This window comes from Diospyros lotus, chromosome 6, assembly GCF_014633365.1.
Source record: "Diospyros lotus cultivar Yz01 chromosome 6, ASM1463336v1, whole genome shotgun sequence".
NCBI lineage: Eukaryota > Viridiplantae > Streptophyta > Magnoliopsida > Ericales > Ebenaceae > Diospyros > Diospyros lotus.
In genome coordinates, this window is record NC_068343.1 from 978,587 (window position 1) to 1,003,178 (window position 24,592).

The 24,592-nt window shown below is 35.5% G+C and overlaps 3 protein-coding genes across 11 annotated transcripts; 2 read left to right on the forward strand and 1 right to left on the reverse strand.

The window, feature by feature from the left end:
• The first annotated feature begins 142 nt into the window (after window positions 1-142).
• On the forward strand, window positions 143-10,635 carry LOC127804665 (uncharacterized). 9 transcript variants are annotated; one of them, XM_052341579.1, is made up of 14 exons: window positions 143-801; window positions 879-954; window positions 1,804-2,009; window positions 2,140-2,226; window positions 2,440-2,532; window positions 3,315-3,469; window positions 3,642-3,726; window positions 3,830-3,916; window positions 3,996-4,115; window positions 4,399-4,500; window positions 4,589-4,758; window positions 4,845-4,916; window positions 4,979-5,095; window positions 6,774-7,104. In XM_052341579.1, exons 1-11 carry the CDS (start codon window positions 451-453, stop codon window positions 4,754-4,756), a joined length of 1,530 nt encoding a protein of 509 aa, XP_052197539.1. In that variant the 5' UTR covers window positions 143-450; the 3' UTR covers window positions 4,757-4,758; window positions 4,845-4,916; window positions 4,979-5,095; window positions 6,774-7,104. The 9 variants fall into 9 exon arrangements, with proteins under 9 accessions (XP_052197539.1, XP_052197540.1, XP_052197545.1 ...); XM_052341580.1 differs by having other exon boundaries at window positions 4,859-4,916; XM_052341582.1 differs by lacking the exon at window positions 4,845-4,916 and having other exon boundaries at window positions 144-801; window positions 4,993-5,095; window positions 6,774-6,821; window positions 6,980-7,104.
• On the reverse strand, window positions 6,917-10,292 carry LOC127804668 (kelch repeat-containing protein At3g27220-like). Its single transcript, XM_052341588.1, has 7 exons — window positions 9,904-10,292; window positions 9,632-9,820; window positions 9,310-9,539; window positions 8,861-9,031; window positions 8,642-8,747; window positions 7,805-8,011; window positions 6,917-7,617 (listed from the first exon to the last, which is right to left on the reverse strand). The coding sequence occupies exons 1-7, from the start codon at window positions 10,111-10,113 to the stop codon at window positions 7,453-7,455; spliced, it is 1,278 nt and encodes a 425-aa protein (XP_052197548.1). The 5' UTR covers window positions 10,114-10,292; the 3' UTR covers window positions 6,917-7,452.
• A 3,323-nt stretch (window positions 10,636-13,958) lies between the features above and the next one.
• Window positions 13,959-21,171, forward strand: LOC127804669 (cytochrome c1-2, heme protein, mitochondrial). The gene is made up of 8 exons (XM_052341589.1): window positions 13,959-14,128; window positions 16,786-16,849; window positions 18,263-18,483; window positions 18,981-19,260; window positions 19,344-19,415; window positions 20,312-20,428; window positions 20,544-20,609; window positions 20,695-21,171. Exons 2-8 carry the CDS (start codon window positions 16,796-16,798, stop codon window positions 20,809-20,811), a joined length of 927 nt encoding a protein of 308 aa, XP_052197549.1. The 5' UTR covers window positions 13,959-14,128; window positions 16,786-16,795; the 3' UTR covers window positions 20,812-21,171.
• The last annotated feature ends 3,421 nt before the right edge of the window (window positions 21,172-24,592 follow it).

Genomic DNA, 24,592 nt, shown 5'->3' on the forward strand with positions numbered 1-24,592 from the left:
TAAGAAGGTGAATTAGAGATGACTTAATAAAAATTAAAATTGATACATATAATGATAAAAATAAAAATACCTAAAATTAACAATTGATATAAATATGTGTGAAAATAAGGATCCTTCTATAAGTTCCTGGCTGGTTGGTCTCTCTGAAGATCTCTTTCATTGTGGATAATGGATATAGTTTTGCCCCCCTCTATTCCCTTGCTGCTTGTTTCCCTCGAATCGCTCTGTGTGGCGAAGCCAAACTAAACTTCATGTGCAATTCTGACTCTTATCCCTCTCTCTCTCTCTCTCTCTCTCTCACTCACACATCACTACAAGAATGAAATCACGAGAAAAATATCTCTCAAAGCTGGGCCAATCTCTCTCTCTCTCTCTCTCTCCTCCAACGCCAACAAATTAAACTGAAACCCTAGCGCGAATCTTCCCTCCCGGAATCCAAGTGCCATCGCCATGGACGTGGCTTATCTGCAACAGAGCAAATGCATTTCATCCCCAATTCGTCCCCTCTCTGTTCTCGCTAGGGCTTCCATTTCAGCTCGCAGGTGCCGCGGAAACGTTAACTCCTTCCGGCGTAGAAGAATGTGCTCGGCTTGCATTTCCGATACCTTAGTTGCCGGAACGCGCAAAGAGGATGGGAAGCACCCGGAGGTTGTGAGCAAGAAGGAAGATGAGTTCGGAGACTTGAAATCCTGGATGCATAAGCACGGACTGCCTCCTTGCAAGGTTGTTCTCAAGGAACGACCTTCACACGACGCGAAGCTTCGGCCCATCCATTATGTTGCCGCCAGCCAGGATCTTCAGGTCTGCTCGCCCCATCCGTCAAGTTTTATAGCATAACGCTCCAATTTATGTTGGTTTTTCCTTTTTCTTCTCTGAAGGCGGGAGATATTGCATTTTCTGTTCCGAATTCCTTGGTCGTAACACTTGAGAGGGTTTTGGGGAACGAGAATATTGGTAAGTTCGGATTTTCAGTTTTCTTTCCTCGATCCCTTGTCTAAGAGAGCATGTTATAGAAGAAAGTGAAAATAAGGAAGGACAAAAAGGCATTAGTACGAAACATTGTGGGCAGAATATAACCTGTGGACGTTGCAGGAGGATATAGTGTCCTGCTATTCAACTGTCATACAACTTGAGAGAAATAGCACATATAAGACATTTTCTCTCAGCTAGTGTTAGGCATAAACTACAATTTACTGAAAACAATATTTGAAAGATGCGAAATTCAAATAATGTTGACGTTGGATCATATTTTGAATACATGATTATACGAGGTATGGTAATGACTTCCTAACATTCAGTATTTTTACTTTGATGTTCTAAATAAAATGACAACTCCAACCAGATAGAGTGTTATCACTTGATTTTTAATGACATTGCACTTGAATGAATGCCAGTACTGGCTGGGATTTCCAGATTTGGTCTACAGTTTAGGCATGTAGTGTGTTCTTAACATGCGTGGAATTAAATTTCTACCTGAAAAATGTCAGCTGACTTCTGTTGGACTGCAATTTAAGCTGTAATGTGTGCATGCGTGTGTCTGTATACATTTATGGTAAGCAACAAAGAGGCTGGCATTGAAAAGGAAATTTAAGCTCTAATGTTGAACCTGTAAAGTAATGCCTCCTAGCATCACATCTTAGATTATTGCGTATGTCTAAAGACTGATCTGAGGAGCCGCTTTCATGTATATCATATGGAGTGCAATGCATTGCAAGCAAACACAAGTATGAGAATATTCTTTCTTCTCCTTAAAATTGATGAAAACCTTACTTTAACTTTTTTGTTTTCTGGGTTTTCATGCAGCGGAACTCTTGGCAACAAGCAAATTATCTGAACTAGCATGCTTGGCACTTTATCTAATGTATGAAAAGAAGCAAGGTAAGAAGTCTTTCTGGTATCCGTATATCAGAGAGCTTGATCGTCAGAGAGGAAGGGGGCAACTAGCAGTGGAATCACCCCTTTTATGGACAGAGACTGAACTTGCTTACCTGACTGGCAGCCCCACTAAGGTGTTTATTTGCCCTCTCTTTTAGCTACTTCAATTCAAGCTATTTCTATGTTGTTACAAGCTTTCATTACAAAATTTAAGTTGATCAAACGATAATACATTCCTAAACTTCAAAATATCCCTGGCTTTAGGAGGAAGTTCTGGAGAGATCTGAAGGGATCAAAAGAGAGTATAATGAGCTTGACACTGTCTGGTTTATGGCTGGATCTCTGTTTCAGGTCACTGTTTTCTCTATTATTGTTAACAATAGATATATGATAATCATCATACTCTGATTGCATTTTTTTCACCATGGGATTCTTTTGGCTTTTAGCTGACCCCACATAGTGGGATAAGGGCGCTTGATATGTTGTTATTGTTGGATTCTTTTGGCTTTTGATTAGATTTGAGTTCTCTATCCTATTGTTAAAAAAATTTAGTTGTGTTTGCAGCAATACCCATACGACATACCAACAGAGGCCTTTCCTTTTGAGATTTTTAAACAAGCTTTTGTAGCGGTTCAGTCTTGTGTTGTCCATTTGCAGGTAAAAGTTCTCCTGTAACTGAAATATTTTTCTGCTGGAACCATGATTGAACTATATTTCCATGATTGATAGCCTCTATTACATTTATATTTCTCATCTTTAGCATTTTAGGAGGTCTGTTTTTGTCTGCTTAATTGATTTTGCCAGTGCATTTCCATAACAAGTGTCATTGGGCATTAAGATCTTCCATATGCTCTCTACACGCCAGATCTGACCTTGATTGAAACTGTGCTTTATAAAGCATAAACATGCATTTATTTGTTTTGTGTACACTTTTGCATGCTTTCTTATTTCATTGGAAATACTGAAAATAAGACATAGCAAAAAAAAAAAAAAAAAACTGAAAATAAGAAGCCATTAGTTATCACAAAAGAAAAAACACCACCCTTAACATATTTTTGTAGACTGATAATTATGGACCTATGTTTAGTTGTTAGGAATACCATGGTGCACTAAGATAGGTTTGAAGGTAGTTTTCTTGCACTTTTGTCAATATATTTAAGTTACCATGAATGTTTGAGTGGTGCAGCCTTTGTGTTGTTGACTTATTAAATGGAAGTAATGACCACTCTATAAATGCATTAAAGCAGCAAAGTGAATCATATGATTGACCTTCTCTTTCTTCCAGATAAATATGTGGGTACCTGCTTATTTATTCGCAGACCCTTCAGTTTTTGTGTTTGTCATGTGAATCCTGCGATGTATTTAATTAGTTTTTTACCTTTTTCATTTGTTTCTTTTTAATGCATTCCTTTTAATTTTTGGATTTTCTGGTAATTCAGAAAGTCAGTTTGGCTCGTAGATTTGCATTAGTTCCTCTTGGACCACCATTATTAGCGTATAGGAGCAATTGCAAGGCAATGTTAACCGCTGTCGATGATGCTGTTCAATTAGTTATTGATCGCCCATTCAAGGCAGGAGAATCTATTGTTGTCTGGTATTGCCTTTTACTTTCATTGATGAAGTGCCTTGCTATAATGTTTAAATTTCTCCTTTAATCGTGTTATGCATTTTAGATCCTCCTTGTCATTCTTGCTCATTCATGTATTTTACTTTTTACCTTTGATCAAAAGATATCCTAAAGAAGTTAAGGATGATATATACTGTAGGTGTGGACCACAACCCAATTCAAGACTGCTTCTGAACTATGGTTTCGTTGATGAAGATAATACATATGACCGCATAGTGGTTGAGGTGATATTTAGTTAACTTCTTCTCTAACTTCAATATTTTTTCTTCATTTTGGTTACTCCTGTTTTAATATAGTCTACTGCATCTTTATTCTAACTTTGTTCAGGCAGCATTAAATACTGAGGATCCCCAGTATCAGGATAAAAGACTGGTCGCTCAAAGAAATGGAAAGCTATCAATACAAGCTTTTTATGTATGAAGTTCATCTCTTTCTGACATGTGCATCTATCTTATTTACCACTGCCATTGTTTATTTGGTACTTCTATCTTAGGTCTTTGCGGGGAAGGAGAAAGAAGCTGTCTCAGATATGCTTCCTTATCTACGACTGGGATATGTTTCAGATCCTTCAGAAATGCAATCAGTCATCTCTTCCCAAGGACCCATATGTCCAGTATGTTTCTTCTTCAATTTAATTTATAATAGCAGTGCACATAATTCTGGCACGAGGTAGTAGTACTTTCTTCTATATTTGAGATTTTGGGGGTTGTGATTTGCCTTACATGTTTGTTTCGGTTTTAAGGCCTTCATTATTATTTAATTTTAGAAGAAAAAGGGAAAAGGAAAAGGAAAAAATTAAAAAGAAGAAAATAGATGCTTGTTTGTGTAAGATTTAAGTACTTATGATAATGACATTAAATGTTTCTGATCAGAGTAATATTTCATGGATTATGTAGGTGAGTCCTTGTATGGAGCGTGCAGTTTTAGATCAACTTGCTGATTATTTCGGGAGGAGGCTAGCTGGTTACCCTACTACTATGAGTGAAGATGAATCTTTGGTAATTTTTCTTTTTATTGAATTTGTGAATGGTGGTGGGGTCTTTATGGCTTCTCAAGCTTTAAATGACATATGTGCAACTATCATAGTTGGCAGATTTTAATCTGGATGCAAAGAAACGAGTTGCCACGCAGCTTGTGAGGTTGGAGAAGAAAATGCTAAATGCATGTTTGCAGGCAACTGTTGATTTGATAAACCAGTTACCTGATAACACTGTATCTCCATGCCCAGCGCCTTATGCGCCTATCCTGAAGTGAAGGTCCTTCTCTCTCTCTCTCTCTCTCTGCGTGTGCAGACATGGCAGAGTCTTGTCTCCATGCTTGATCATTACTAACAGTGAAATAGGTGGACTTATGCAGAACTAGCCAATCCTCCTTGATGAATAATCCTTTGAAAGCTTTGAACTAATTTGCTTGGGTCTGTACTGACATGGCAGAGTCTTGTCTCCATGCTTGATCATTACGCTAACAGTCAAATAGGTGGACTTATGCAGAACTAGCCAATCCTCCTTGATGAATGATCCTTTGGAAGCTTTGAACTAATTTGCATCCCACGCTTATGTATCAGATCAGATCAAACAGGAGAACATATAGAAGGTCAGTCAAGTTAATTACCTATGCAATACATTTGAATGCATTTACTACTCCATATTCGTCTTGAAGGGAGCTAGAATAGGCATGTATCCTTGTTTTGACTTTTAAAATCACTTGTTTCAGATGAGTTATGACCTCGCTTTTGTTTGGTTGAGGTGGTTAGTAATTGTCAAGAACTATTACCTACTTATTTCTTCCAAATTAGATCATTTGTCTCAGAACATGACTACACAAATCACCCTGGACTGACATCCGTGGCATCCTCCAGTACATAATTGTTTTCAGTGGCCAATGTGCAACATTGACCCATGTTATTTACTCCCTGTTTGTTGATTCCTTTGCTCTTCCCTTTATGCCTCTTATAAATGCTTTGTGCAGATAACCATATTTGCATGTTTGTGCATTTGATTAAACAACAATATATCCACCCTTTATTCCATTATGTGGGGTCAGCTACATGAATTCTAGACTTCTATGTATTTCTGTCTTTTGTCATATTTTCATTTAAACCCATACACTTCATATCAAACTTTAATCTCTCTCAAAGTCTTCTTGAGTTTGTCTCTATTTTTTTTTTTTTGACTAATTGTTCCATTTCATCAACTCTCCTCACAGGAGTGTCTCTTGGTCTTCTTCTCACATGATCAAACCATCTTAGTCTAGTCTCTCTCATCTTCTCCTCGATTGGCACTACTTCTACCTTTTTACGAATAACCTCATTTATAATTTTATCTTTTCTTGTATGATTGCACATCCATCTTAACATACTCATCTCCATTACGCTCGTCTTTTGCTCATGCTGGTATTTGATTGCCCAACATTCTGAGTCATACAACAAAATTGGTCTTATAGTTGTCCTATAGAATTTTTCTTTTAGTTTTAATAGGATTTTACCATCACATAACACCCCAATGCATTTCTCCATTTTAGCCAACCTGCTTTAATTCTATGCGTGACATCCACGTGAATTTCTCCATCTTTTTGAATCACTGATCCCAAATTTCAAAAATGGTCTTTTTTTTATATGATTTGATCTTTCAATTTTATTATAACATCTTTCACTTTTGCATTCTTACTAAATTTACATTTCATATATTCTGTTTTTCTTCTATTTAATTTAAATGCCTTAAATTCTAAATTATTTTTCCACAACTCATTTCTTCTTTTGTTTCATCCACCAATATTATGTCATCTGCAAATAGCATACACCATGACACATCTATCTGAATGTGTTTAGTGAGTACTAAAGCAAATAAGTATGGACTTAGTGTAGAACTTTGATGTAGTTCCATTGTAATTTTAAACAGTCCAGTATCTCCTCCGCATGTTCTGATTATTGTCTCTACACCTTTATACATGTTCTGACTCTTGTATATAGGTTATTTGGATTCTTTTTTTCTCTAAAACCCTCCATAATATTTCTTTAGGGACCCTATCATTGGCCTTTTTCTAGATTTATAAACACCATATGCAGGTTCTTCTGATGATCTCGATACCTTTTCATTAGGTGTCTCAATAGATATATAACTTCCATTGTTGATCTACCAGACATTAGGTGCCTCAGTTCGTGCATTTGATTGTGATGGCCATATAGTTCTGGCAGCAAGATTACTAGACTCTCTGCTTGGCCAGCCTAGTAATTTAGAAATCTCTAGAGCTTCATTTTCTCTTTGTTTTGCAGATAGATTTAGCTTACCAAAGAAATGGAGTTGGTTAGCAGCTTAGCGTGGTACGCATCTGCATGATTTGATATTTTACTTCGGCGTGAAATATGCCATGCAAGGTCTTTATTTCACTTTTGGTAACCCCCCCCCCCCCCCCCCCCCCCCCCCCCCCCCTTACAAAGTTATTTCTCTTGCACGCTGGGTTTGATTTATAGTGTTCCAGCCTCACTGTGTAGATGCACATAACTTGGACAAGGTCACGTCTTCCTGGACCCCGGTAGAGATGATTGGTTGACTTCTGTAAATGCTAACTTGGTGTTAATTTCATCCTCGTTCTATTTGAATATATATCTTTTCTGCATCTTCGTGTAAAGCTGGATAAAAGTTTCGGGCACCAAAGTTTTCTTGGTTAGGTGTTCTCTTCTAGCCAAAATCACCTGGGTATCCAGGGCAGATTGTATACGACGAACATACCAAAAATTAGAGCGTTTCTAAATGCCTTACAAGTTTGTTTCTCATTTAGCATGTGAACACGATGCTATTTGGTGAGATTAAAAAGAGGACATCATAATTGTCCTTTGCTATGAAAATGAATTACGTTTGCTATGTATAGGGGCTTCAGCTAATCTGAGACGGATGGGTATAACATCAAAAGTGAAACAGGATACCACTGTTTAAGTTATTACAAAGATTACATCACAATTTCAACTTGTTTCTCCACAACTCTCCAATGACCTTCCTTGGTTGAGGATTATCCGGTCCCCTGTCCCGCTGCCCGGATGTGAAATACAACCATCCATCCCAAAAACCGGCCAGTGTAGTCTTTACGCGGAATGGAAGCCTTCCAATCACTGACCACTCCTATAATTACAAATACATATGTAATTGATGTTAACTAACCCAATTATTCATAATAAGCACCCGATTGTAAGTTTAAATCTTCTTACAGGTTTAGTGTTTAGGGTTATTTAGAGTTATTTCTCATGTAAAAGGACAAAAGATGACCAAAAACTTGGATTGGATTACTCAAGTTATAGGTTGATGATACCTGTGACCGTAGATCAAATTTGAAGACCTCTCCAACGAGGATCATCCTCTTGGTCACGGGGTGCTTCTCAGTTGTGCCCCCGACAATGATAATAGAATTATTAACCACCACCCAAGAACATTCTATGTGGGAATTGGGCTTCGGCATTGGAGGTAACATCCTCCACTTCATTTTACTATCCAGCATATAAACATCACCATAAACTACCTGCCCAGCAAACATAAAAACACCCAAAAAAAAATAAAATGATGCCATTTCCCCCAAATAATATGAAGAAGCAAAAAGTTTTGGAACCTATTGGGCTTCTAAAACCAGTAAAGATTTAATAAATTTTAGTTTAGTTTTAGTAAATTTTAACATTTATGTAGTATTTGTTAACTAAAATATAAATTAAAAAAAAGTGAGATAATATTTTTTATTGTATTTGTTAAATTTATCTAATGATTCTTGAAAAATACGTCATGTAATTTCTTATTTAAGTTTTTTAGATAAATTTATCTCTTCCAGGATACGGAAGATAAATTTATCTCTTTCTGAATAAATCTATTTTCATCCTTGCAAATAAAAAAAAATAACATATGTTATTCATGTATTTTAAAAAATTTAACAAATAATTTGATAAAAATTTTAAAATATTTGTCAAATTTATCTTAATCATTTTATATTTTATTTTAAAAAATATTTTAATTTTATTTTAATATAATCTTATCTTATTCATTTTTAATAACATTAAGTGTTATTAACCCAATTAAAATGGGACACCTGAACTACCACATGGATGGGTTTAGAAGCCCACTGGCTCCCCAATCATTATCTGAAGTCCATTATTCACCATACCTCGTGCCTGCGCGAGCACTTGAAAATAGGCGAGTTAGGCTTCGCCTGAAAATCACCCTCTTGGCCGCCAATAACATAAAGCCGATCGCCAACTGCAACACAAGCTCTGCACGGACAATGATGCAAATAAAATTTGTATTAAAGCTATAGAGAACTATTGTTCAAGTGGATGAAAACTTTGATGATGTGCAATACAGATGAAATTTCTGGTGCACATACCTATGTGGCCCCCCACGGGGAATGGGTATCTCAGTACGCCATTGTTTTTCCAACGCTTTTCCGTTCTTGACTGCAATGCTCCAGTGTTCTGTGCCTGGTGTGTGGCGGTTCTCCATGCTCCCGCCCATCACATGCAGCCTGCCCTTCCATAGCTGAGTTGCTGCAGCATACCTGAAACGTCACGACCCAATTGCATATCATGTATACTAATCGGATCTATAAACTCACAAGTGACTTTTTGCTAACACTCTTTAGTGTAATACCCATTATCAAGTAGGTGTAGATTTGGAAAGGATTATTATGAGACTAATTGGGTCAGATTAAAATATCAAATGTTTAGCCTGACGATTGAGTAGTTTGTCACAAACCGATATTACCTATAGTGTTACAATAACAAAGCCAGACATCAACATAATCTAAGCACAGTTCGATCAGAGAACATTACATACCTAGGCGCAGGCAATGGGGGCAAGCTCCGCCATGTCTGGGTCCTAGTGTCCACCACAAACGTGCGAGCTATAGGGCTTCTGCATTGCGGACCATATTGACCTGATATCACATATACATATCTCCCATCCGTCGCAATCCCCAAATGCGAATTCGCCATTTCTTTCGGGGTCTCAAACCTTCCAACCCATTTGTTCTCTGTAAAATTGTAGACATCAACGTGGGAGTGAACCTGCAAGGTACCAAAAGGAACAAATAAATCCAAATTGCCAATAGATCAAATCCCAATTTCGAAGTTCCAGAGGTGAAGAACACGACTCTCACATAGTCAATGGTGCCGTATCCTGAAAACACGTAGAAAAGATCGTTTATCTGTACTGCGGATCCATCCAACCGTGGCACAGGCGCCGATGGCATCTGCTCCCAATCCAGTTCCGGTCCGGGCAAATCAGCAAATGTAGCCAATAGGAATTTCTTCGGAACAATTTGCTTCTTCTCTTTAACTTCTGGCCTCTGCCATTACAAACAGAAACCCATCAAGAAAATAAAATTTACGAATTCCTGCAATCCCTAGTTCTTGAAGAAGGGGAACTGACCTTTACAGCTATGGGGGAGGCATCGGGTTCGACGATAACGTGGGACCTCGCAAGAGCCCAGTGGGAGGCGATGGAGTAATACGCAGAAGAAGAAAACGAAGAGGAAGCCCATTGAAAGTCCAGGACCAGAGCTGCGCCAAGGAGGCCGGCGAAAGCCAACACAATGATGGTGGATTTTGCGAGTGTGTGTTTCTCCGTGGACCTTGCCATTTTTCACGCGACTTCGGAATCCAGGGAACCGCCATTGATATATAGAGGGAGAAGGGAAGCTAAAATTGAAGACGGATGAGAGAGAGAGAGAGAGAGAGAGGGATGAACGTGCAGCTTGTGCTTCAGAGGAGAAAGAGTGGGCGCCGATGGTTTTGCTTTGCTTTAGGCCTCTCACAGTTTTGTGCGATATTTTATCTATTTTTGACAATTGCTATAGACAGTGATCGTAAACTGTTATGGTTTGGTTTTGCAGTTCCTGACGAGTCATCTGGCCAGATGTCGGACTCACCGACTGCGCGGACTCTCGATCCGGTCGTGTGAATACAAGGGTATAATGGACACTTCATTTATTTACCTTAGGGGTGCCAATTCGGCCTGTCTGCCCTCGCTGGGCCCTTCTTTTTGGTGGGTCGGGCCGAATCGGTCTTTTTTTCTAAATGGACCATTTCCGCCCAACTCATATTAAATAAAAGGAGGCTCGACCCGCCTCTAGTGGGCCAGGCTTTGGGATAAACGGGGTGATTAGTATAAATTCAAAAAAAATATTTTGTAAGTATTTTAAATTATAAACAAAATATTTCTCAAACATATTTTTATTTATTTACAAAAATTTAAATAAGCATCTAACCATTTTGGTGCTTAAAATTTGTTCAGTTTTGAAATTTAAATTGTAATCTTAAAATTATTTATATTTATAATAATTTTACTTACAATCAATTGTCAAATTTATTGATTTTGCACGGCCCAGCCTCTCTAACATCTCATATGCTAAAAGTACCTGTAAGGTTTTAATATTAGCCTCAAAACTTGAATAATAAAGATATTTATTTAATTTTTTTTTAAGAAAAATCTTCAAATAGGCCAATCATTTCAAATTGGTCACGTTGGGTCATGCCAAAATAACGAGATTATGTTGGGCTGAATCACAAGTCATATATCCCTAATCTAACATAGGCTTATATACTTTGCTTCGGCTGACACAGTTCACTTATTACGTAATAGAGTTGTGTTTAGTTAGGTTAGGCGAGTCAAACCAATCTACCAGTGATTCAACCCATTTGACATCTCTAATTCACTCATTTAGGTAAAGGATAATAGTCTTTTTTTTTCTTTTTTAAATATCTATATTACTATATTTCTTAAATTTACAAACGTATCATTTTTTACTTATCGTATACTTTGTAACACTGTATATTAAAAAAACTAAGGTTACGTTCTCTTTATTGTTTTTAAGTTATTTTTAGTTTTCAATTTTCTAAAATAATGAAAACGCGTTCTCTTTGTTGTTTTTAAAAATACATTTTCAAAAATAAAAAAAAATTATAAAAAAAACTCAAAACAACAAAATGTTGTTTTGAGTGTTTTCATCCAAAACAAACTCTAAACTTAAAATACATTTATTTATTTATTTATTCATATTTTATTATTGTAATGAAAAAAAATATTACAAAATTCATTAACTTTAAAATATATATATTTTTAATAATATATTAACATTAAATATTTATAATTTACTTAATAATCAAATTTATTGAATAAAATATCATTAAAAAAGTATTTTCAAAATTTCAAAGAGAACTCGTTTTTCTAATTTTCTGTTTTGAAAAATAATTTTTCAAAATGATAAAAAGAACGTATTTTTAATTTTTTAAAAACAGACTATCAAAACAGAAAACTGAAAATTGAAAAATAAAGAGAACACGGCCTAATATATTCAATTATTATTTCAATTAACCCATTAATCAATTTTTCACAAGTCATAAGTGACTACACAAATAATTAGGATTTAACATTTAGGGTGAGCCCAACTAATTAATTTCTCACAAATGACAATACAAGGTGCACCTAACTAGCCTTTTTATTATCATGTAATTATTATGTTAATGAGCCTTTATTATAGCCAATGTCAATATAAATAAAATAAAATTATATTTATAAATTATATGGTAGTCAAGTAAGGATCTTAAATCAGTGCACCCAACCCTTGTTTGATTGGAATTGTTTGATACTCCTCAAAGTTACATCTATTTCGTCATAAATGTCATGTTTGATGACTGCGTTTATGCAATTAGGAGATAACCCATTTTGTGTGTTAAAATGAAATTGTATCTTTTTTCCACTAAAACAAATATTTTTTTTTTAATTATAAAATTAAAGACACGTGATTGCATCAACAAAGTACACAATTAGGCCAAATTCATATTTTGCCCCTGTACCAACCGTCCCGCCTGTTGCCAGAACTCTTTACTGTTAAGAGTTAACAAGGGTCTTTTTTTTTTTTTTTTCTTTTTCTTTTTGTGATCACTTATAATTTTTCTTGTTTCGATTGTTGGAATAACCTGATTTTCAAGTCAATTAAGTTTTGTATTTTGACTTTCTTTTTGTATGATAATCTGAATTTTTTGTTATTTCAATTAGACAATTAAATCTATATTTTTAAATTAATTTAATTCGTGTATTGTAACATCTCACTATTTTAAAAAAAAATAAATGAATAAATAAGTAATTTTGTGCATCATAAATAATTTATGATTTATTAAATATTTGAGAAATTTAATAAAAAATTCCTCAAATATTACGTTAGTTTGGCATAAGTAAAATCGCCCTATGAGATAGAAAAGTAAAGTAAAGAATACTACGTCATTTTTAATTTACAGATAAATATGAATAGTTTAAAATTAAATTTTAATAATGTTTATTTAAATAATTTTTTAAATTTATTATGTTTAAATTTTTGTTAAAATAATTTAAATACGTGACAATGTTGTTCTTAACGTTTTGGAATAATCTATTCAAGTAGGTCTACTGAGGTATCAAAATCAATTGTAAGGTTCAGTATATATTTTATGTATAAATTTTATGTTCTTAACTTGTATGTGATGACATGGGAGTATCTAAGCACGAGGCTAAAATTTTTGGGGACTAAACATAGCTCATGTTAAGGTCTATGAGAATATTATTTGGGGCCACCAAGAGTTATGGATGGAAGACGTGGATGGGCTGGATGCATACATTACTTCATGTATTATCTTTCATGTGGTGTTATGAATTATGATTTGTTATTTTATATATATTGTATTTATTTAATCTTAAGACTCGTCCCCTAATCAACTATACATATAACTTGGGTTCTAACAAAGGAAAAGAAGTGTTAAAGGAAGGTTCACCTATGGATGTAATCAAGAAGTCATTAAGAGTCTTTTATTTACTCAAAAAATATTATAAATTGTAAGTTATGTGATTGTATGAAAATTGTGGGATAAATGATATTTTAGGTATTTATTTATTTAGTCATATCTAGGTAAAAGATATTGAATGTGCGGTTAAATTTTCTTATAGTTATGGAAAAAATTATGAGTTTATTTGAAGTTCATTCAAATTAATTTTAGATTTTAGGGGAGGGTCGTCACATGTATTTTTATGTATAAAAAATAAAAAAAATAAAGTGAAATCAGAAAGTATATGTTATACTCTTTTCACATCAAAATATAATAAATTAAATTAATTTAAAAATGTAAATGTAGAAGTTTAATTGAAATAATGAAAATTTTGAGTTATTATATGAAAAAATATATATAAATTAATTTAATTTAAAAATAAAAATATATAATTAAAATAATAAAAAGTTTGAATAGCTAACGTAAATAGGTGACAAAATAATTTATTTTATAAATAAATGGCTAGGTGGAGTGAGGACTGAGGGAACAAAACGCGCCGAGCCCAATACTCGGGATCATCACACTCACAGGCCGTGACTTTGGGCCCTGAGCCCAAGCTTGGAGGAGAAAGAGAAACCCACGCCATTTGACGAGGTAAAACGGATCTGCCCGAAGGCCCCGAACGCCTCAGGCTGAGGTTGAGCTTGGCGCTGGCACCCCTATTTCCCACACATCCACTATCGTTCCTCAGTTATTCTGCACTGTTCTTCGCTGCCGATCTCTCCCCGTTCTCTCTCTCTCTCCCCTTCTGGATTGATCTCTCTCGTCACCGTCGATCCTGTTCCGACGCCGTTCCCGTGAGTCTCTCTCTCTCTCTCTCTCTATATATATCCTCATTCAACTTTACAGCTTTCACGATTTGTTGTCTGACATCTACGAGGATTGTATATTGTGCCCATACGAGCGCCTTTTCACGCATTAGAATGTAAATATCTGTGTCTCTATCTGTCTCGACTCATCGGTAGCATCGCATATGGCATATTTATGTTATGCTGTTCGTTATTCTTATTCGCACTTTAGAATTTAGATCGGAAAATGCAGCTGGTTGTTTGTTTGATTTGAGGCTGTAGATGTATTTTCTGGCGACGCTTATGAGGAAAGCTATTGTGGATTTCATACTGAAGTTGTCTGGTACCACGGGGTCTGTGCGAGGGTTTTGTAATCAGAACTTCGTCATGCATTCAAGGCGCCATCTGGATTTGTTGGATTGTTTTTCAGTGTCCATTTAGGCTTTGCCATGCCAAGTTTATTGCTGGTTTTCTGTGGGTGTCAGTTTGTATAATGTTGTTCTCCGTAGTATGATATTAAATGTGTGATAATTTTGAGTTACCAAACCTGTGTCAGTAGGTATTTTGGTTTGTTTGTGGAAGTTAATACTAGAACCAGGTTAATGTCGTTTTTCATTCTGACTTTGTCACTATTTAGACATTGTCTTTTACGGAAACTTCTATTTTGTTGTATTCATTTCCCCTCCAACAACAACCCCCCCCCCCCCCAAAATCGCCAAAATATATATAGCACAGAAAAGAAAGTAAAAATGAAAGGACACTTGGGGGCTGTTTAGCTGTGGAAAATATTTTCTGGTTTTTTATCTCTAATTTTCTATGAAATCTCTAGTTTTGATTTTCCATAGCAAATTTGGAAAACCTGACCAAGTGTTACAAGTACAAAAACTAATTTACAATATAGAAAATTGGAACATTTGAGAGAGAGAGGAACTTGTGTTACTTTTGTTAGAGAAGTTGATGGTAATGATTTGGGAAAAAAATTGTAGAGAACTGTGTTTTCCAAATTAGTAAGGAAAATTTGAAAAAACTCATTTCCTTTGTTTAGTTCAATTTAGGAGACCCATGTTTTCTGCATCTCCATCTTGCATCTAACATTTTTTGGATTTGAACAAATTTTATAATTTACCGTTTTATGTGGAGTAATTTTAAAAAAAACTGTGTTTTCCCCAACTAAACAACCCCTCACTTTCTATCGTGGACTTGCAAATTTTATCATTTGCAATAAAAGGTATAGTATAGCGTGTAGTATAGATTAAGTCATTGGTGGGACTGGTAAAGAGCTATTAGTAAAGCAAAAGGGAGGATATAGGAAATCTAGAGTTGCTACAAATCAATCAAAAAGGTGGATTGCAGGTTCATGCATCTCATGTTGCTCAAATGAGGACTGTACTCGAAGGTCTTGGTTCTTTTGAGTAACCTATGAAGGGAAAACACATTTGTCTCTTCAATCTAAACTACATGCGGAACTGTGTCAGTATATCACTTAAATAAACAATAGAGAAATAAATATTGTGTTTGGTCCCCAAAACTATGATCATTGAATTGCAACCAAACGACCCAGGGTTTATCATCAAAGCCAGGAGAATAATGATGAAGAAATTTAAGCGCTGATTTAGCTTATAGCCACTTCGTAATTGATTCATTATGGTTGTCCTCTTCTACCAAGCTTGTGGAGGTATCCATCCTTCCTATTTGTGTTAAGCCTCACACTACGGGCTTTGGTAAATAAAACTGCAATTGCAATTTATGAACAACTCACAAGATCACCAAGATATTTGACATAGCTCCTAAAAGTAATCCACTTGGCCCTTTCCTGAACTTAAAAATGGAGAGCAGAAAACAGCTAAAGGGAGACAACATCCTAACTTATTCATAAGACAATAATTTCTATATCTTAACTTAAGCTACCATTGCATTGTTGACTCAATCTGATTTCTTCTGCTTATGTAATATTTGTCTAAATTTCAATATGAACTGGGTGAATTTAGCTGCAAGAGATCGCTAAAACTTGAAGGTGTAACTTTGTGAGATCAGCCTGGTCTGTCCTAGTTTTAGGTTGTCATGCCATTTAATTTTGGGGAAACAAATCACTCAGATTACTGAACCGGACAAAAGTTTGTGCGAGTGGTGTGTAGGTAGGAAGGAATTCATGATGGTTTTGAAGCCAATTGCTATCGTTAAGTTTGTCATTACAATCTTATTGGCCAACTGAAAAGAAAGAAAATAAAAAGAATCACAATTGCTTAATCTTATTCATGAGTTTGACTCTATATATAGTGCCGTCAAGTCTCTTCTCGTGACCTTTTCTTTTGCTACATCTAGAGTCCAAAACCTCTCACCATCTCAGTATTCCCATCATGGACTTTATTTAGCACCTAACTTTTAGTGTATGCCAAATAAGAAGTTTTGTTTTATATAATTGGTATATAATATATAGGCTGCCAAAAAGTAGACAATATACTTGTCCAAGATGCTAACAAATTATACTTGTCCAATGCTTTTTTTATTTGCTTTATTTTGTTTGATGACTTGGGAGGTAAGATTTGTAAAAATTGATGCTTTGCCGTTTATTGGCCTCACAGAATTGTCTCCCTTCTTTCTCATTGTTCCTTAAATTTTATTTATTTCCATTGAAATTGTGTTCTTTGCTGCCAACAAATGAACAGATTGACTAAAATGGTTGGTAGAGCAATCCAGCTATTACTGAATCGGAGACTTCAATACCAATCTGTAAGAATCTTTTTTCCCTTTTCTGTTTGTATCATATTTGTATGTCACCAAAGCATTCTTGTAGCTTGCGATCTTAATCGTGTATCTGAATGCTTTTCTCTGCCATAATCATTTATAAAATAAATCAATGCCTTTAATCTGCTTACCCTTTTCTGTTTGTGTGCATCCCCCTTGTACTTGTTTGTTTTAGGGTGTATATTTTCTTCTGATGGTATATTCAAGGTGACGGGTACACTAGTGGCCCTAAGGTCAAGGTTGAGAGATCAATTAGCTATCAGTTGGCACACAAGACGTGGTTCAATCTCAGCTGTTATACGGCCCTGTGTATTGGTTTTTCCCATTTTTGCATTTCTTTGAATGGAGTCCAGCTGCTGGATTCTTATGTTGCTTTAATTGGATTTTCCCTACTTTTTGAAGGAAACAAAGGGATGGTTATTTCTTTGTAATCTACTTACAGTTACAGACATACAAGTTTCACATGCCTCTAAAATCCGCTTTGCAGATTCTCTATAGTAAATAGAACAAAAGTTTCCATCATTGCTGAAGGTTGCTTGCCTGCAATGGTGCCAAGTTTATGTTCCATTGACTTGTCTGTCTGAATATTTTCTCTTGATTATATGGACAATTTCCTCAGTCTTAAAAGTCAAATGTTTTGACTTGACTGAATATGGAATGTTCTATTTATATGCCAGGGGGGGGGGAGAAATTTAACTCACTTGAACAGAATATGTTGTGTCCCCCTTTTACCCTTCCCTTTCTACATGTATCAGAGAAACAATGAGTGCAACAAAATGCAACATAGCTGAAGGATCTAGTCTTTGTCTTAGTGCTTTCTAGATGCCATACATTTTATAGAGCAATGAGTAGCTATTTATATATGGATAGCTTTTATACTTTATGCCATCTGCTTTCTGTTTCTATTGGCCTTCTCTAAAATGATAAATAAGATACAGGTCTGACATGAGAAGGGGAGGCATATGAAGGATAGAATAATTGTTTTTACACCATTTCCCTCTTCATGTTATTGCCATGAACTTAGTAGCGCTGCAAGGTGTTTGTTGTGTACCTAGCCAAATTTAATACACAATTATAATTTAGTTCAGACATTGTTTTTACTTCATGGTCCTCTTTATTTTATTTCCTTGAACTTAATAGTTAGTAGCACTGTTTCTTGTTCTCTTGTACGTAAGACAACTTCAAAATGGCGTAAAATTTCTTGAACCAGTGGCTGCTGATGGTGCAGCAGCCTATAAAAGATCTTTTGCTGAACTGATGTTAAATTGGTTGGCCAAGAGCATTATCAGATAGGGTATTTGATTTTGATTTTTTTTTTTCTCTTCGTACCAACATTTTAATTATTCATTGTTGGTGATCAGTGCTAATGGCTAATTGCGTCTGGGCAACCTTCTGCAGGCCCCTCCAGTTCTTTCATCTCTTTTTGCAAAGAAAGATCAAGAAGGACTTGGATCTACTGTCACGAGATCCCTGAGAGCATTTGCCCTTCTTGGAGCTGGCGTGTCAGGGCTCTTGAGTTTTGCAACAATTGCATCTGCTGATGAAGCTGAACATGGTTTAGAATGTCCAAGCTATCCTTGGCCTCACAAAGGCATTCTCAGTTCATATGACCATGCATCGTGAGTATTTCACTAACCGCTAATGATTGTCAAATATTGTCCCTTAGTTTGAAGACGGCCTTATCCTGACAAATTAGGCCACCTTTTGACTGCTTTTTAAATAATTTCCATGCAATTGCAACCAGATGGAGTTTGGATAATCTATAGAGAACACTTTGAAATCTATATGGACCTCTAGTTGGTTCATATCTTGTTTCACTATCTCTGTTGTGAATTTGAGTAGTGTCCCTCCTAGATCATGGATGCCATCATTTTTCTCGCTATTTCAATGCATAATATTTTCAATTCATTTGCCTTTCTTGTTATTTCACTTGAAAATTTTCACTCCCTGTTTCCCTGGCAGCATGGTGCAGAACAGTTATTTCAGTAAGCGAAATCTTTAGGATCTGCCTTTCATTTCTATAAGATCAGCACAATGTTTTTGATTCAATTGCTTGCAATTATTGGATTATTCCATGCTTCCAGTCACCTCTATATGTTCAATGTGACATGAACAGGATTCGTCGTGGTCACCAGGTTTACCAGCAAGTTTGTGCTTCCTGTCATTCAATGTCCCTAATTTCATATCGTGATTTGGTGGGAGTGGCATATACAGAGGAAGAAGCAAAGGCCATGGCTGCTGAGATTGAGGTGTCTGATGGCCCTAATGATGAGGGTGAAATGTTTACTCGCCCTGGTAAACTGAGTGATCGTTTTCCTGAGCCTTATGCAAACGAACAAGCTGCTAGGTTTGCTAATGGAGGGGCCTATCCTCCTGATTTATCTCTTATCACCAAAGTAATTCTTGCCTTTTGTTCTAGTTATTTTTTGAGAGGCATTAGTTTATGTATCCAACAAGCTTAAGCAACTTGGTGTTTCAGGCTCGGCACAATGGTCAGAACTATGTCTTTGCACTTCTAACTGGTTACCATGATCCTCCTGCCGGTGTACAAGTAAGTCCGCTTAGCACTCTCTTTCAAACTCTCTCTTTGAACTTGCAGTGTAATGGACTTGTGTATTCACATTGATCCTTTGTGACAAGGTGGTCATGGGATCAAATCATGAAAACGGCCTCTTTGCAAAGCTTGGAGCCTCATGCATTGGGGACTTCCTGCTTGGATAATCACATAGTTTGGATCATAAAAGAACAGCAATAATGGATGAAAAAGAAAATTATTGAAAGAGGAAAGGAAACGACTGCAAATGTCACAGCACCATTGGCTGCTATGGCAACCAAATAAAAAAAAAAATAGTGGCAACCTCAACTACTGTGATAATAGTGGCACCAAAAAAAGTGTCTTGAGTTTGTACTGTAGGGATTGAAAGGTGAGGTTCTTACTGTTAATTCTTGTAATATGATTTCTGTTAACTAAGATGTGAGTCAATCTCAATTTTGTGCCTTCAACATTTAAATAATTATGTACAAAACCCTTCAATATTAGATGTTTTTCTTTTGGTATGCATCTGAAAGTTGGTAGGCATTTGTTACTAGGGTGATAGACATCTGTAATCTAGACTTTCAGAATGAGATTAAGATGTGCTATGACAAAATCATCTGTCAAATGCTGGCTTACTTGCAGTTATGTTCGATTTGCACCTATCAGATTACATAAAAACAATAACAATGTCAAGTAGTCCCCCAATGAAATATGCTTGTGTCGAAAATTATTGTTAAACTATGAGACTTTTTTACTCTCATTGTTAGCTACCTAATACATTAGAAACGTTCAAATAAGAGCTTTGTTTTTTAAATTTATTTTGTCCAAAGAACTTGGCACCTGTTTGAAGACTGGTTTTGCAAATCAACAAAATGCCTGCATAATCACCAAGGTTGTAACGATTTTTGTAGATCAGAGAAGGATTGCATTACAATCCTTACTTCCCAGGAGGAGCTATTGCCATGCCTAAAATGCTTAATGATGGTGCTGTTGAGTATGAAGATGGTACCCCTGCAACAGAAGCTCAGGTACGTTTCCCTCTTACCTTGCCCCAGGGTATTAGAAGAGGGTTCCATAATTTGCCTTCGTATTTTTATGCTTCTCTCCAAGTACGTTACTAAGACTCTGGTAATATTGGTGCAGATGGGGAAAGATGTTGTCACATTCTTGTCGTGGGCTGCAGAACCCGAAATGGAAGAGAGAAAACTGGTATGGTTGCTTCGAAATCATGACCACCACATGCAGTAGTAGTTGGCAATTTATGCTCTCACGCAATGTGCTTTGCTTACTACAGATGGGATTCAAGTGGATATTTGTACTGTCGTTGGCATTGCTTCAAGCTGCTTATTACAGGCGCCTGAGGTGGTCAGTTTTGAAGTCTCGAAAGCTGGTGCTTGATGTTGTCAACTAAAATCCCGTCGTAGTCGTCTTTTTCCTCTTTGACACATCAATGCTTGTCGGAGGACACCTGGAATGGCAATAACTGCCCAATTTTTATGAAGCGAGCAGATGATTTTTTTGTGCTGTAATGTGTTGATTCGATTCAACTTGTGGTTCCCATAATGTGGGCACTCTCACCGCAAGGGTCAAATTTTCAATTGAGAGGGAGAAATAAGATCTGGCGTGCTCTAGTAGCAAGCTGTCATTCTTTCAGAATTCTTTTCCTGTTGCTGATGTGACCCTTCCCCTGGCTGCTTCTGGTTCCGGTCCTTTTTTTTATTGCCAGATCCTTTTCTATATTCAGAGTAATGCATTATTTTGTTTGCTGCAACTGCAAGATAAGAGTTCCAACTTAGTAGTCATTGCGCCAATATCAATCAAACCGTGCCGAGAAAGGCTGAGCACCAGACTTAATTAATTAGGACCCTTGCTCCTGCATTACCTTAATGTTATTATTAAGCGTCCCGCAGGACTTGGTTTTCTTCTCTCTCTCTTTTTTTATTTATTTTTTTATTTTTATGAGTATTAGTTTCTGCACGTTTAACCCTCATAGAGGAGAGTATTATAGTCAATTTAATTTGTTTTGATATTTTTTTATGTGATAATTTAATTTATTTTATTATTTTGATTACATATTTAGATTTATATTTTTAAATTAATTTAATTCATATACTTTAATATGAACAAGTGTGATGTATTTTTTTTATTTAAATATAGGGGTGTAATCAAAATAATGAAAAGTGTTGAGTTATTATATGAAAAAAAATTAAAATATAAGGGTTAAATTGATTAAAAAATTAAATTTATAGATGTAATTAAAATAATAAAAAAATTAATTAATTACATGAAAAAAAATAAAAATAGAGACAAAAATATGAATTTGGATGGATTCTAACTAATAATAAACAGTTATTTCAAATTATTTGTAGCTAATTAATTGTGAAAACAAAGATAATTGACATGAATATTGATCCCACGAAGATATATATATACTATGTGAGTTTGTGAGCGTTATTTGTCAATCTTACTTGTGAAAAAATGTAAGATACATTTTCAAAATATTTTAAAAAATGTAAGATATATAAAAATGTAAGATACATTTTTATTTAAATGTATTTTAAAAAAAATACATTTTCAAAAATTTCAAAACAAATACTCTAAAGGCAAAACTAAAAAAGAATTAAAAACTCAAAACTGAAACACGAGAAGAACAACACCTTAGTGTCTAACTTAAACATTTAGAGTTTTCAACATTCTTAGTATTTGACTTAAATATTAAAATATTTGCACGAAAATATTTTCACGCCCTCTGACTATTTTATTCCTTATAGATTCAAGCAATCAAACGATAACGTTTTCAATTAAATAAATTTATTATTATATCTTAACAACAATATTAATATTTCTTAACGTTTAAGAATAGGAAATGTTTAAAAAAATAATAATGCAACGACATGGTTTCGGTGTTTATATACATAAGAGACTATAATGCAACAACTAGCTCCAAACCCAACCATTGAAAAAATTATTCGGAATGCACAACCCTATGCCTATGCCTTATGATTGGTGTACAGCCAAACAAACAAATATCAACCAACCCCAGGGCTCAGCCCGTGCGGCTTTGGCGCTCCCATGGGAGGTATTCTAAGTATGGATGCTCTTAGGTTTGAAATTAAGGGAGCTCGGTCCTGATTTACCCCCCTCCCATCCCATGGTGTGAGGTCACCGAGATAGGAGCGCCTATTTTGGCGTTACCAAAACAAAATATGCGTGCAGATGTATAATGCAATAAACACCCAAACACACAATGGATATGCGTGCAGATGTATTTCCACCTTTTCCCCGGTCGGTCCAAATATATATATATATGCTCCTTGAATCGCGCAACAACGTGTCTCCAGTCAACGTAATTGAGAGGTCCAAATGAACCGTCTCACGCTAATTAAGCCACCTAACCGGCAGCAGCAGCACATTGTCAACTAAACAAACTGCATTGAAGAACCATTGTTCCATTGGCAGCCAGCCATCAACGTCTTACCACACCCATCTGCTACCCACCTACTTCTCCATACTCCAAAGAATTATCGTAAATCAAACTAAACCCGCAAGTATTACCACTACCCATCTAACAACAATAACAATATATTATGGCTTATTGGCTATCCCTAATAATCTTCCTCTTTTATTCGGACTTGAAACTAATAATAATTAAAAATTAGTAGACGAAGTTAAAACTATATCTAACATCGTTTTTAATGGTCATATATATATATATATTCTTTAAATACTCAAATTTTTTGTTATTTTATTTACACTCTTAAATTATGTAATTTCAAGTTAATTATATTTTTAAATATTTTATTATTTTAATTATATCTTTAAACTATAAAATATCGAGTCAATTGCATATACATATCGACAAGTTTCTTAAGGACAATAAATTAAACATAATACAAGAGTATAATTAAAAAATAAAAATTTTACAAGTGCAATTGACTCCAAATGTATAATTAAAATAATAAAAAATTTAAGTATTAAAATTAGGGGTGTTCGCGGTGCGATTTGGCCGGTCTGAATCATTTTCAGCATGTCAAACCACTAGTGCAGTTTTTCAACCAAACCAGACCGCTGTCTGGTTTGGGTTCGGCCAAATCGCAGTTTGAAATGCTATTTAAAATCACTAAAAAAGATATTTAAAAATGGTAAATAAAGACAATTAAATGTAAATAAATAGGAGTAAAAAATAAAGACAAAACAGTATAAAAAAATAAATAGGATAGGCTGCCAATTATTAGATTTTTATAATAATAATTTTTTATAATTTTTTTTTATTATTTTCTTGGGCGGTTCGGTTTAAAACCGAACCGCAAACTGTCCAAACCGCAAACTGTGCGGTTTGGACAGAATCCAAACCATTTTCGACCGCCAAAAAAAAAATCGATCGGATCGGTTCAGTTCGATTTGGCCAGTTTTCACGGTGCACCGATTTTTTTGAACATTCCTAATTAAAACGTGCAATTATAGATATATTTTGCTCATTCTTGATATATGATATGCCGCTAGACGTTGCGCCATCTTTTTGAGTGTGATTTTGTTCACTTTCTTTAATTAGGGTGAACGCGATCCCATTAGTATAGAGATAAAATGTTACTTTGGAAGTGAATCTCTCTTAAATCTACCTTGTTTTTCTCTCTCTCTCTCTTTAATTGGAGTGAATGTGATTTCTCATTAGTATAGAGATAAAATGTTATTTTGGAAATGGATCTTTCTTAAATCTATCTTATTTCTCTCTCATCTTTTCTTTTCTCTCTTTTTTACTGATCGTCACTCGCCATCGTCTTATCTTGTCACTTAGTGCCTTGTTGCCTAGATTCTCTTCGCATCGAAAGAAAATGCAATAACGATCCACATGTGAACGACGAGATAAAGTGGGGTGACGAGTCGAGACAAGACGAGGTGAAACAATTGGCTACAATGGCAAGGGAAGCTTGTAAAAAAAAAAAGAAAAAAAATATAAAAAAGTAATTTAAAATTGATGGGGCCCACAACACTAACCGGTGTCATGTTGACCCCCTCTGGAACAAAATCGCACTCCATCTTTTCTTTCTTGGCAATCTACCATGTTCTCATCCACGCATCACCAACCACGTGTCCGCATCACGCTGTTAAGCTGCCTCCAAAAGCTAAACCAAACAATTGCCACGCTCAGGCTCTGTGCGTGGCCCACACTCCCTGAAAATGTCTTCTTTACA

Excerpts from the sequence above, each read along its gene's own strand:
- LOC127804665 (XM_052341585.1), top strand. The coding sequence starts at position 451 with ATGGACGTGGCTTATCTGCAACAGAGCAAATGCATTTCATCCCCAATT. Across the intron at positions 955-1,803 it reads TTTGGGGAACGAGAATATTG|CGGAACTCTTGGCAACAAGC; the intron begins GTAAGTTCGGAT and ends GTTTTCATGCAG. Across the intron at positions 4,501-4,588 it reads TGAGTGAAGATGAATCTTTG|TTGGCAGATTTTAATCTGGA; the intron begins GTAATTTTTCTT and ends CAACTATCATAG.
- LOC127804668 (XM_052341588.1), bottom strand. The coding sequence starts at position 10,113 with ATGGCAAGGTCCACGGAGAAACACACACTCGCAAAATCCACCATCATT. Across the intron at positions 8,748-8,860 it reads CCCCGTGGGGGGCCACATAG|AGCTTGTGTTGCAGTTGGCG; the intron begins GTATGTGCACCA and ends TTGTCCGTGCAG. Across the intron at positions 7,618-7,804 it reads AATTTGATCTACGGTCACAG|GAGTGGTCAGTGATTGGAAG; the intron begins GTATCATCAACC and ends TTGTAATTATAG.
- LOC127804669 (XM_052341589.1), top strand. The coding sequence starts at position 16,796 with ATGGTTGGTAGAGCAATCCAGCTATTACTGAATCGGAGACTTCAATAC. Across the intron at positions 19,261-19,343 it reads ATTTATCTCTTATCACCAAA|GCTCGGCACAATGGTCAGAA; the intron begins GTAATTCTTGCC and ends TTGGTGTTTCAG. Across the intron at positions 19,416-20,311 it reads ATCCTCCTGCCGGTGTACAA|ATCAGAGAAGGATTGCATTA; the intron begins GTAAGTCCGCTT and ends CGATTTTTGTAG.